We start from the raw sequence: 13,633 nt of genomic DNA on the forward strand, positions 1-13,633 counted from the left end.
GCTGCTTGTAATTCTAGAAATTCAGGAATGATTTTACGTTTATAATTTTCATATTTTTGTGAAATCTCACAGCGTATGTTGTTGCACCTTACAAGAATGTAGATTAAATTCCCTTTTCAATGGATATAGTTTTGATTGCTTCAAACGGCGAGAAAGTACTGAGAATCCGGGTACAACCTGACGGAGAACCACAAAAACAGATGAAATTTCAATTAGTGAAAAAATCGCGCAAAGTAGCCAACTTTGACAAATTCCAGTAAATTAAATTTTTGTTGCATCAAAAATCTAAAGACAGCAAAATGTTAGAATTTCAATAAAGTTTGTAGTCATATTTTTTAAAACACTCTACCATCGCTCAAGCAGTATTTACTAGCAATCGAATGAAAAGTAAGTTTTTTAGACCACTTTTTGGAATTATTTGTTACCATTTCATTAAAAAAATTTAAAAAAATATTTCTTGTCTTTATGATGTAGGCATTAACTTCAGCTTTCATATGCATAAGGCAAATATTTTTTTGGACGTGTAACATATAAACTACAGTAGTTTTCGTGAGGCATATTTTTTCGGATTTTTTTTCTTTCATGCTGAATAACGGAAATACTTGTAACTTTAGCTGTATATAATGTTCTAAACATATTTTACTGTCATTACAAGGTGTCTGTTGATATAAGTTTTATATGAAGTTCATAATAATTCATATGACTTAAATAGATTTTACTTTTGTGGTGTCAAAATGACACCCAAAGTCGGAAAAGGGAGTTTTTTTGTCCAGGCTTCCAGGGTTCGTCCATAAAAAAAAGTAAAGATGCAATATTGAAAAACTTTTGAATTCATTTAGGGTCCCCGAAGAAATTTTTGTATTTTGAAGCTTCTGAAAAAAGTTACAAGCCTTCAAACTTGCAATGGTGTCCAAAATGACACCCTAATGCGGATGAGGGTTAAGAGGGAGGTTTGACCTCATGAAAATCTATCTAATAAAGCATGTAGAATTAAATAAAATTTGTTGGCCCTCCATGAGCTAGCCGGAGGCTTGAAAGGAAGATAACATCTACATTAGACTGGCCCAAATTTGTATGGGATGATTTGTACAACATTGTTTTCAACGCGGCACCCCCTAAGTTGGTGCATTTAGGTGAAAAAATGACTTTCTGAAAGTTTCAGATCATTTGACAAAAGCACGAGCTGGCGCAAAGGATTTCAAATTTGTATGGAAATTTTCAGCAAAATGTATGGAAAATCGACATACCTCCACTCTTTGTATTCTAAAATATGTTCCCAGTATGCTAGAAAGCTCGGAATTTCAGAAATTGTAGTTCAAATAATGACAAACAAGTTTGTAGAAGATTGTGACGCGTTACGAGTTGACTGTGATGAGTTATTTGCAATTGAATGTGTGATTTTTTCGCATTTCATCGATATATCGTGAACGGTATATACATAGGTGGATTATTAGTACTAACTTGATCGCATTGTTGCACAATGAGATAACAGATAGAAAGTTTGTGTCCTCGGCAAAGTTGCAATTTTTTGTTATAAAATAAGCTACAACTTTGCCGGGGACACAAATTTTATATATTTTATTCTCATTGTGTGACGATGCGATCAAATAAATGCGATTATTAGCCCATACACCGTTCACGTTATATCAAAGAAATGCGACAATCACACATTCAATTGAAAATAACTTATCACAATCAACTCGTATCGCGTCACAATCTTCTACAGACTTGTTTGTTATTATTTGAACTACAATTCCTGAAATTCTGAGCTTTCTAGCATACTGGGAACATACTTTAAAGCACAAAGAGTGAAGGTATGGCGATTTTTCATACATTTTTCCGAAAATCTTCATACAAATTTCAAGTCCTTTGCGCCAGCTCGTGCTTCTGCCAAATGACCTGAAACCTTCAGAAAGTCATTTTTTCACCTGAAGGCACCAACCTAGGGGGTGCCGCGTGGAAAATAAGGATTTTTTTTATTATGGGCCAGTCTAATCTACATCCGTTCCTTCAAGCTAAATAAACAAATTGAAATTGTACAGTAGTTGAGAACGAAAGTGTCCATTTCTATTATCTACATGCCTGATTGAATGAAACAGATTTTGAATCCTGCTATAATCAACAAAAGTGTTTTCGAACCTTGATGATAGATCTTCGCATTTTGTTATGGGTCATACGGTAGGTACGGTAGGGTAAAAACAGTTCTTACCTTCTTGGACGCCAGCACCTCCTTCGGTTCGGACAGCCGCGGTCCACCGCCAGCACCCTCTTTGCCGACGCTTCCACCACCACCACCACCCAGCAGCAGAATCGAGCTGGCCGGCGTTGCACCCGAATCGACGCCAGACGCCGTTCCAGCCGCGCCGGCGCCCTTCTTCACATACTTCTCGTACAGGAACTTGGTCAGAAAAACTAGCGCTATCACTACGACGACCGACGCGAAAAGCAACATGACGAGTGTGTCCATCGTGAGATCACCGGCTCCTTCAAAGACACAGATATAATCGTCAATTTGGTCGGCTAGATCGTCCAGGCCCATCTTTTTTTTTTGTTAAAGGGGGAGGGGCTCCTGATAACTCTCGATTCTGGACGATACGACGACGACGCCGTGTGGCGATTGTTGAGGGGGAAGGAAGCAGTAAAAGTGTGGCGGTGGTGGAACTTGGTGAAATTTCTTATTACAAGAGGGATGGCGACGACATTCGTTGATGGCTAATATGGCTGTGGTGATATTGTGCGCCGTATTTATATGATGATTCAATTGCTTTTTCAAAAGTGAATTCTATGATTTTTTTTTGTTTTTTCAAAATGATTGTAGAAACACACACATAAAATGACAATTCAGCCGACACGTGGCAACTCAGCAGAAACGCGACTTCCTATCAATATCGCTTGGTTTGTTGTTCGAAAGACAGCGGAAGAATGGCGAAAAAAAAGGCAGCAGGAACAATACTCACACCTTCTACATATGATCGTAACGATAATGAATTATTTTTATGGCACACGCTTTATGGGCAACCGAAACGAGCGACTGTCGAATGAATGAATCACAAAACCATACAGGCCATTCAATCGTCGGGTAGTAAACTAAACTTTCAATTAGGTTAGGCTCTGTTTACTTTCTGGCGGTTTAAACCAAACATTCATTAATCTCGTTTGTTCAACGTCTTCAACCTGCTCTCCCGATGGAATCACGCGATCGATTTACAAACATTCGGTCATACATCACACTTGAACGCAACGGACAAAATACCCTTCTGAATGCCTTACGCCAGCAATGGTCAAGAACCAACTAAACGGATTTGAAAATGGATAAATCGTTGAAGGAATTCAGTTGTTGATTTTATAGGAGCAATCTATAGATAGAGACATTGATTTTCTATTGGTTTGTTGCAAACACAGCTGATCGATCAAGGCATTCCACTGATCCAATTTTAATTTCACCTATGTGATTTTGAGGTATTCAACATTCCAAGTATAGGGGAGAATGAAGATGCTTGATCCCTGGGATACTTGATTCCTCAGCTTTATCTCGAAACTGGAATGGCTTACATAGAAAAAATGTTCTAGAAAAATGTGCCAAATAAAGTGTCCTACCCGGGATTTCCCGGTCGGGAATTCCCGGGAATTAGAAAATTTCGGGAATTCCCGAATCCCGGAAAACGCTTAAAAAATCCCGGGAATTCCCGAAGCCAAATGTGCCAAAATGTGCTAAATTAATACAAATTTATACGATCTAAAATGGAAAAATTAATCAGATTTAGCAAGGAAAATTATAGTTCTACCACTGACCATACTGACTGGAAACTCGATTTGGTTTGTTGGATAATTTTTCCAACAGCACCCAATATCGATTCAAGAGTGCGGATCGATCGATTTGCAGAAATTGAAAAACGACAAAAAATCTATAAAGCCAAAAAAATCCAATAATGAAACGCTACGTAAAGAATCTGAATGTTCTATTTTGCAACACTCATCATTTAGAAATTTCGTTTCGGATACAGTTTACAGAAGCAAAATCATCAGCAAAGAAAGGACAAATGGATAGTTATCTGAAAATTTATTATATTTGATGAATAAGCTGAAGTCTAGCTAACTAACTTCTATAGATAGTAAGAAACCTTTCTCAATAATTTTTTTAAAATTTTTGTAGCTAGAATACTTAAAGTTAAAGTTAAAGTACTTTGTTTTGGGTCTTTGGTTTGCTAATTGAATTTTTTAGGCATTAAAAAAGTTGGCAATGTTTTTTGCAAAACTAGGTACTAATTTAAATTTAAAAATACTAGATTGATAAGAATTCGTACACAGTGGATGGTTAAGATCTTAAAGTTGAAATCTTAATTTTAAATTTTCCCGGGATCCCGGGAATTCCCGGGAAAAGGATCGTCAGATTTCCCGATTCCCGGGAACGCTAGAATGGCCGGGAAATGGACACTCTAGTGCCAAACAGAACAAAAAACAAATGCTGTTATCTAAAAAAATATTAAAAATTTTATTTTTCGAATTATTGACCTTTGTTTGATAAATTTAACAAAATGTGATTTGAAGATCTTTTTTTATTACTTCAGAATGTTTCTCACATGAAAAAATTATAATAAATATATTTATTTCAATATGTCAATCGTTAGAGAAGAATATGAACTTCTAAATGCCATATTTTAAAAGTAATAGTAATTTCTCAATTTTTTTTAAAAAGAAGTTTTCTAAAATGTATGTGATGGATTCACTTGATCTCTCGAGTTCACAAATATATACTTTTCTTCTGAATGGAGGCTGATCGTTGCGAAGCACGAAATTAATAATATTTATACAATGAGTTATATTTATTCAATAATTCCGTATTAAAAAGTACTGAAAAAAGTGCTTTTATCTAAAAATTAGAAAATTGCGCCTTTAAGTATGCAATAAATATAGGGTACTAGACAAATTTTTCTTTCAGAATTCTCGTCTGAATTCTTTTTGTCTGACACTTAAAAACTGTTAAATGGAAACTAATATCGCTAAAAAAGTCAATGGAACTTTTAACTTTAGACTTTGCAAGATTTTTACCAAAGCTGGTTACCTTGCTTGAAGGATGAAGTCTCCTTCAACTTTAAAAATATCATATTTGTTTAGTCCTACCTACGAAAACGCTTCTAGTTCATCTACGGATTCATGTATCGATCTGACTTTCCCAGCATATAAACTTGAAACTACACGCTGTCAGAAAATGCAGAAGACGGCGATGTGCATTTAAAAAAAAAAAGATATGATGAAAAAAAAGAAAAAGTGATCAATTATCCCCATTCTCCCCTACAGTTTCTTTTTCTAATACATACAGAATAAGCAGAAGTCTAGGCCATGATGAATCTAGAATGGTGGCCTAAAATGCCAAATCGCACGTTCAGCCATATTGAAAAAAGCTTTGACAGCTGGCTGAAGTGTTTACGAAAAAGGGGGTCCAGGGTTGCGTGGTGATTGAGATAGAAAATCAGAGAAATTTGTAAAATAAAGTCTATATAGCGCTGTTCACATACCACGTGGACAACTTAGGAGGGGGAGGGGGTGTATAGAAATGTCCACGCTTGTCCACGGAGAGGGGGATAGGGGTTTGGGTCTTGTCCACGTGGACATACTTACTTCCAAAATATTTTCTAAAGGCAGGGTGGCCAGCAAGTTTCCATTTTCAAATTCCCGGTTTTTTCCCGGTTTTTCGATCGAGATTTTATGATATTCCCAGTTTTGAAATACATGAATTGTGATAAGCAGGGGTTTTTTTAAACCAAAATAAGCCCTTTTTTCATATCAAACGTAAGAATATCCTGTTAACGAAGATGTTTGTTGGGATTTCTACAGAAAATTGTTTAAACAAAGGATGGAAAAACTAATTGAGGCCCTTAGAATCAGAGGGTGAGGTGCCAAAATCACAAACTTTGAGTTAAGTACATATACCAATCAATTCTTCATATCTCAATCTACATCTGCTGCAAAACTCTGATTTTTTTGGTAATTTTGTCGACACTTTTTCGATCCAATTAAAACCATGATGTTCCAATTTGAACAAACTTTATCGCACACAGAATTTGAGTATTGAGCTTTGATTTCTGAATTATAAAATTTGAAATATAATCATCGACAATGAATTTCGGGTGAATTAAGAATCTATAAGTCAAACCTAAGATAAGTTTGGTTTCATGATTCGAATTTTAACTGATTAATACTGATTGATTATCTAATTTAATATTTTTTCTCTGAAATTTTGAGAACAGAATCCACTTAATTCTATTCCTCCTATTAATTTTAAATTTTGATTTGATTCTCGTCTTGAATACTGAGTGAGCCTGAGCCTGAGTTCTAAGAGCTTGACTTTGAACTTGGCATGTTAATCTAAACTCTGAGTTTGAATTTGCAATCCAACCAGAAAATTTGAATATCGTTATTCAAATTTTAAATTTTAACACAAATTTTAAAAATTATTTTAAGGCTTGAATTTGCTTTCAAATCAGCCTTTTTAATATGATAATATCTTAATGTGATTCTTATTTTTAAACAATCTGTATTTTTCAAATTTTTAATCAATAAAGAATGCGATTACCAGTAAAAGCGCAAAATGTTAGATAGAATCACGCAAGCATCTCGTTCTACCTTTTGGACATTTTATGAATGAACCATGTAATATGGTGGCAACTTATTTTGAATTTTTCTGTTTTTTAGCATTTTTCCCCGCAGAATTTAATGAATTCCCGGCTCTAAAAGGTTAAAAATGGAATTTATTTGTGAAAAACATTTTTTTTTATAAGAAAGATAAGTTCTTCGCGCTTTTAATGCTCATAAAAAATTTGTAAAATTGTAAATGTCAAAATTTAGTAAATTAACAAAAGAAAATCTCAATATATTCTGGAACTCGACCACTTCAGAGCACTAAAAGGTATGTGCTGAGCTAAAAAATCTCGATTTTTCAAGAAGTTATCGACTTTTGCCCACATTATTCCCATGGAATTTAGATCCCAATTTTATTTCGCTTTTGAGAAAAAAAAAAAATGAATTAATTTTAGAATTCAATTGTTTATATAGGGGAAAAATGATCCATAAAGAATTTTCCCGGTTTTGATTTGAAATTCCCGGTTTTTTCCCGGTTTTCCCGGTCCCATTTTCAATTCCCGTTTTTTCCCGGTTTTCCCGGTTCGCTGGCCACCCTGTAAAGGTGAATAAATATCAAGCTGTTTAAATTAAAAATCTTAAAAATGCAAAGCTGTCCAGGTTAAGTTAAAACAATAAGTAGCCACATGAAAGCAAGTAATAAATATGATGATTGAAAAAAATTAAAATTTTAAAAATTATTTTATATCAGGAAATGCTTATTCGTTTTTTTTTTTTCAAATTCAGCCATTTCAATAACAAAAAGGCAAAAAATAGTGTTTTCTTATTGTCAAATTAGGTTTAGAAAAAAAAACAATTTCAAATCTGCCACGTGGACATCCGAGAATTGGGGTAGGAGAGGGAGAAGGGGGTAAAAAATCTAATTTTTCTGTCCACGTGGTATCTGAACGGCCTTTATGTATGTTTGTGCACAAGCTTATCGTAGAGCAAAGACCAAAAGATTTAGAACCGAATTGGGTTTTAGTTTATTGAACTTTATTTAAATTAGACTTCCGGAAACAAAGAAATTATTTGAGTAATCAATGAATTCATTTTATTCAAAACGCTTTTTTGTATCCTAAATTACAATATACTCCGCAGTTTTCGGATGCTCCGAAATAGCTGTGATTAACTGTGCTATAAGGAAGGATCTTTTAAGGTGGACCAAACAACCAAAATCCTAAACCGGGTGTTGCTTGTCCGATCGAATTATTATTTCAAAACAAGCTAGGCCTTCCTATTCGTTGCCTCAGATTATCAAATCTCTTAAAATGGAAAACCAGCCCCCACAGAATGTAGAAGGTGCCCTGGCCGAACCTTGCGGACTGTGTAGGGAATATGGGAAGGTATGTTTTCAACGTTCACAAAATTATTCACTGACTGTAAAAAATGTCTATTTACAAGGCTTAGATCAAGTGAAAATTGAAAGAAAATTGACAAACGAATTCTTAGCAGTTATTTCTGATAAACTAAAAAAGAAATCAAAACGATCATGATCCGAAAGTATGTTCATTGATGGAATCAGTTTGATCTAAACAAATTGGGACTAAGATTGTCGTTTCGAAAATGTGTTGTACAATTTCTAACTAATCTCTATTATTTCTTTGTTAGTTCCTAACAATCGTTATTATACTAGATAATAAATAACTAACTAATAATTTAGTGCGCACCAGCTGACCAACAAAAACGGCCTCAGACTTATTGATTTCGCCGCCTCCAAACGAATGGCCGTACGTAGTACCTTTTTTCAGCACCGCCTCCCACACAAGTACATCTGGAGATCACCGTACCAAACGCATTCACAGATCGACCACGTTTTTATTGACAGCCGGCACTTCTCGGACATCATCGACGTCAGATCATGTCGAGGCGCCAACATCGAGTCAAACCATTATCTGGTGATGGTGAAGAAGCGCCCAAAACTCTCCGTAGTGAACAACACACGAAACCGGCGCCCGCCTCGGTTAAACATCGCACGGCTGAACCAACCTGAGGTCGCGGCAGACTACGCGCAATCGGTCGAAGCAGCGCTGCCGGCAGAGGGCGAGCTTGACGAAGCCCCTCTCGAGGACTGTTGGGATACCATCAAGACAGCCTTCAACAGTGCTGCGGAGAACGTCATCGGTTATGTGGAGCGAACTCGACGGAACGACTGGTTCGACGAGGAGTGTAGGAGGATGATGGACGAAGAGAATGCCGCCCGGGCGGCAGTAGTGCAAAGAAGCACCCGTCGAAATGTGGAAAATCACCGACAGCGGAAGAGGCAGCGAATCCGACTTTTCCAGGAGAAAGAGCGCCGTCTGGAGGAGGAGCTCGAGGAGCTGGAGCAGCTGCATCGTTCCCAAGAAACACGGAAGTTCTATCAGAAACTCAACGCATCCCGCAAAGGCTTCGTACCACAAGCCGAAATGTGCCGGGATAAGGAAGGGAGTGTTCTGACGGACAATCGTGAGGTGATCAACAGATGGAAGCAGCACTTCGATGAACACTTGAACGGCGCACATGTTACGATCGATCGTAACGAGCTATGGAAAATCATGGACGAGAACGGCTTTTCCGGGAAGCTGATTAGACTGATCAAGGCGACGATGGATGGAACGCAGTGCTGTGTGCGGATTTCGGTGAATTGTCGAGTTCATTCGAATCGCGCAGGGGGCTTCGACAAGGTGATGGTCTATCCTGCATGATGTTCAACGTGGCGCTAGAAGGTGTTATTCGACGAGCGGTGGGCGAAATGCGGGGCACGATTTTCAACAGATTCAGTCAACTTATCTGCTTTGCCGATGACATTGATATAGTCGGCAGATCATCTGCGGCGGTGGAGGAGATCTACCGCAAACTGAAACGTGAAGCAGGAAGGATTGGGTTGATGATTAATACGCCCAAGACGAAGTACATGCTGGCCTGCGGATCCGAGATCGACCGAACCCGCTTGTCCAGTAATAACAAGGTCACGATCGACGGCGACGAGCTGGAGATAGTCGAAGACTTTGTCTATCTCGGCTCACTGGTGACCGCAGACAATGACACCAGTCGTGAGATCCGGAGGCGAATTATCAGCGGAAGTCGTGCCTACTATGGACTCCACAAGCAACTGCGATCGAGAAGACTTTGCCCTCGCACGAAATGTAACCTGTATATGACGCTCATTAGACCGGTTGTTGTCTACGGGCACGAGACATGGATATTGCTCGAGGAGTACCTGCGTACACTCGGAGTATTCGAGCGACGAGTGTTAAGAACCATCTTTGGTGGCGTACAGGAGAACGGAGTGTGGAGGCGAAGGATGAACCATGAGCTCGTGCGACTCTACGGCGAACCCAGTATCCAGAAGGTGGTGAAGGCTGGCCGGATACGCTGGGCAGGACATGTTGCGAGAATGCCGGACGATTGTCCTGCAAAACAGGTGTTCGCTACGAATCCGGTAGGAACAAGACGAGCGGGGGCGCAACGAGCGAGGTGGTTAGACCAAGTGGAGCGTGATATGGCGAACGTGGGGTGCCCGAGAAATTGGAGAACGGTTGCCATGGACCGAGTGAATTTTAGGAATTATGTTCGTCAAGTTATGTCGTGAGACGGAATACTATGTAAATAAATAAAAATAATAGTTTTGGTTCAAAAGAATAATTTTTGAAAGAAAGGATTATTTTTTTGTAATGAATAATTTTGGACATTGATTTTAAACAAATTCTTTGATTTGAAAGAAAGTTTTTTCAATTGCATATTTCTTTTGAAACAAAGTAAATTCTCTTTCAACCAAAGAAAAATGTTTTCAACGGAAAAAAAATAATTTTTTGAAACCAAAACTTCAAACTTAGAAGATATTTTGGATTGACTTGCAATAAGAATAGAAAACCGAAAAATCGAATAAAGTTCGCTCGTTTTGAAAATCAAACCAGTGAATCTATAAATAAGGAGGATTCAAAATGTTAAGTGTAAGTTAATCAAAAAGTGAATATTTAAGTGAATTAAGATTTTCTAAATGCGCTTGCTTAGTTACAGGACCACGGCTGACGGATAGATTTCCAAGTCCCTTCGAACATGATGAAATCTGCGCAAAGTAACACAATCCCGCGGTATAATTATCTTCGGCCCAATCTTCAACGGCAATCACCAGTCGGACCAGCCAGCAGCCGGAGTGGCTTCCGGAAGTTTATTGAACGGCCCACGGAGAATGCGAAACTTTGTCAACGATACTAAGGACCCGGTGATTCGATTATAGTGAACCAGTGTTTTATGTGTTTGTGAATAAAAAAGAATTTAAGATTTAAAATTGTTTCTTTTTATAACTCAAACTGCTAATAGGAACTTTGAAACAACAGGAAAAAATTCTTCCAATTGGAATAAATGAAAAATGGTTCAATGAATAAATGTTTTCAAATCTATATCTAAGTTACATTTGAGCAAAAGAAAATAACTTTGAATCAAATGAAACTGGTTTTTGTATCAAAGCATTAATATTTTGAATCAAAGATTTTTAAAAAGAAAAATTCTTTGAAACAAAGGAAAATGTATTTGAACCAAAGGATTTTTATTTATCCCAAAATCAAAGGAAAAAATCCTTTGTTTTTGCGACACTTTCCTTTGAAATAATAAAATATCTTTTTGCTGCGTGTACATAACTCTGATATTTTTCATCGGAAATCATAAAATTGCACTTCAAAACGCATTGAAATTTAACCCTCATCCGCATTAGAATGTCTATTTGACACTATTGCAAGTTTGGATGCTTGTAACTTTTAAAACAAAAAAATCTTCGGGCCCCTAAATGTATTCAAAAATTCTTTAATATTGCATCTTTACTTTTTTTATGGAACAACCCTAGAAGCCTTGATAAAAAAAAAACTCCCTTTTCCGACTTAGAGTGTCAATTTGACACTAAAAAAGTACAATCTATCTAAGTCGTTTGAATTGTAATTAATTTCATATAAAACTTATATCAAAAGAAACCTTGTAATGTCAGAAAAATATGTTTAGAACATTATATATACCTACAGCTACTAGTTTTCACGTTATTCAGCATGAAAGAAAAAAAAATCCGAAAAAACATGCCTCAGGAAAACTGCTGTAGTTCATATATGACACGTCCAAAATTTGCCTTGCATATGAAAGCTGAAGTTAAAGGTTTTCTATTGATATAAGTTTTGTTTATATCGGTTGAACACGCCAAAAGTTATAACAATCTGAGCTTGTAGTGTCAAATTGACACTCCTAGGGCTGATAAGGGTAACTGATGCGGATGAGGGTTAATCAATATTTTTTTAAAATAAAGTATTTAAAAAATGTTAGGTAATAACCTTTAATATAAAAAACTGTGAATAAACTTTAAAGGTGTTTAGAAGTACCGTCTGTATTACCAAATATTCTGAACGCTCTACAGAGCACGCAAAAATAGAGTTTTTACCTGATTTGATAAGTATTTTTTTCCTATGTTGTAAGAAGCGCGCTCAAACGGCCTATGTGATATGAGATTTATTGTCATTGTTTCTTGTCTTAACTCTTAAAGAAGTTGTTATCCCACTTTGGTGTCTTCAGATGAAAGTTGGTGTTTTTTTTTTGCAAAATATTAAATGATGCATTTGAACACAATTTAAATGTTATTTACAATTTTAATGATTAAGGTCATTACTTAACATTTTTTTAAACATTTTATTTGAAAAAAGATAAAATTTCAATGCGTTTTGATATGCTATTTTGTAGTTTTGAAATATGGGTTGATTTTATTTATAAAAAACCTAACTGAATCAATTTCAAAAAATAAAAAAAAATAGAAATCGAAAAAAATTCATGTGTTTTTCAGTCGTAAAAATGAACCAAATTTTAAATTTTGTGAAAGATCTAAAGACTCCGGCGCAAATTGTCAGATACATAATGTTGCCAAAATCAAATGTTGACAAAATCGAACTGTTTTTTTCAGTTATTTTTACAAAACAACTATTATTATTATCAAAAACGTTATTTTTAGTCAATTTTCGACCATTTGTAGTCTTTTTTATTTTTTTCATCATGTTTTCGATGCATTTTGCACTTTTCTTGTTTTGTTTATAATGTTTGTTTTCATTAGTCATATTTGCTGTTTTTTCATTCTTCATCATTTTCTAGTTGTTTTTTGTCATTTTCAGTCTTTTGTTTGAATTCGTTTTTTAATTTTTTTTATTTTTCATCTTTTTGTCATTTTTGAGTATTTTCTAAAATTTTTAAAAAACTTTTGTTTTTATTGTTGAGTTTTATCACCATTTCAGAACATAAAAACGTATTTATGGTGTTTGACTAAATTAAATGGGTGCTGTTATAACGAAAACTAAAAGGTAATGTTGTTTCTAAAACCCGTTTCCGATTTGGTTTGAACGTTGTGAACATTCTTAACAGTGTTTTCATTCTTTTCACCACTCAAACATTGTAATTTTTTGTATACACAAAGGTTTTGTCAGCTCTCGCTTTCCTAATGATTCGATTTTTAAGAAAATTGTGCACAATTATTTTTGTCTTATTTTCCTGCATCTAAAATATCTCAAAAACGCGTAAGTTTTAAATTTTTATATTTCTATCAAATAAGAAGTATTGGTCAAAACAGTAGCAAAATTGAAGATGAAAGATGCGGTCACCAAAATAACCGATTATTTGAAATCTTATTTACTGAAAAAATCTGATCAATATCATGACTTAAAAAAGTGTGCGCCGACCGATAAGAGATACTGAGTTTTTTTTATTATCTGACAGTTTGCGCCAGGATGTTTAGATCTTCCACAAAAACGAAGAAATGGACATGATAGTCTTTTTTACAGGCAACACAACGTCAAAATTTTGCATGTCCGATCACTAGTTAATAAGCTGTAACCAAATGAAAGTGTTCGTTTTTAAATGAACTAAGTACAAGTACTTTTTTTCTTTTTCCAAAATTTCATGTTTCGAGCATAAGTCAAAAACTGTTCAACTGAGATTTTATTAAATTCTACATCAAAAACGATCGCCAATTTACTTAGTTCAAAAAATGCTCTGAACTTGTTTAATTACT

The 13,633-nt window shown here is 35.7% G+C and overlaps 1 protein-coding gene across 5 annotated transcripts in view; it reads right to left on the reverse strand.

The window, feature by feature from the left end:
• The window catches only part of LOC129744537 (uncharacterized), an 80,595-nt gene that overhangs the window by 42,549 nt on the left and 24,413 nt on the right, over positions 1-13,633 (reverse strand). For 2 of the 5 annotated variants that reach the window (XR_008736939.1, XR_008736938.1), the window contains exon 2: positions 2,210-2,484. Coding sequence is in view for 1 of the 5 variants with exons in the window: in XM_055737115.1 (XP_055593090.1) it covers positions 2,210-2,539 (330 nt within the window). In the remaining 4 variants the exon portion in view is untranslated. Of the gene's footprint in view, positions 1-2,209; positions 2,917-13,633 lie in introns of those variants that run through there. The other 3 variants (XR_008736937.1, XR_008736936.1, XM_055737115.1) reach the window with 3 other exon arrangements.

The sequence above is a fragment of the Uranotaenia lowii genome, chromosome 2 (assembly GCF_029784155.1).
Source record: "Uranotaenia lowii strain MFRU-FL chromosome 2, ASM2978415v1, whole genome shotgun sequence".
Lineage (NCBI taxonomy): Eukaryota > Metazoa > Arthropoda > Insecta > Diptera > Culicidae > Uranotaenia > Uranotaenia lowii.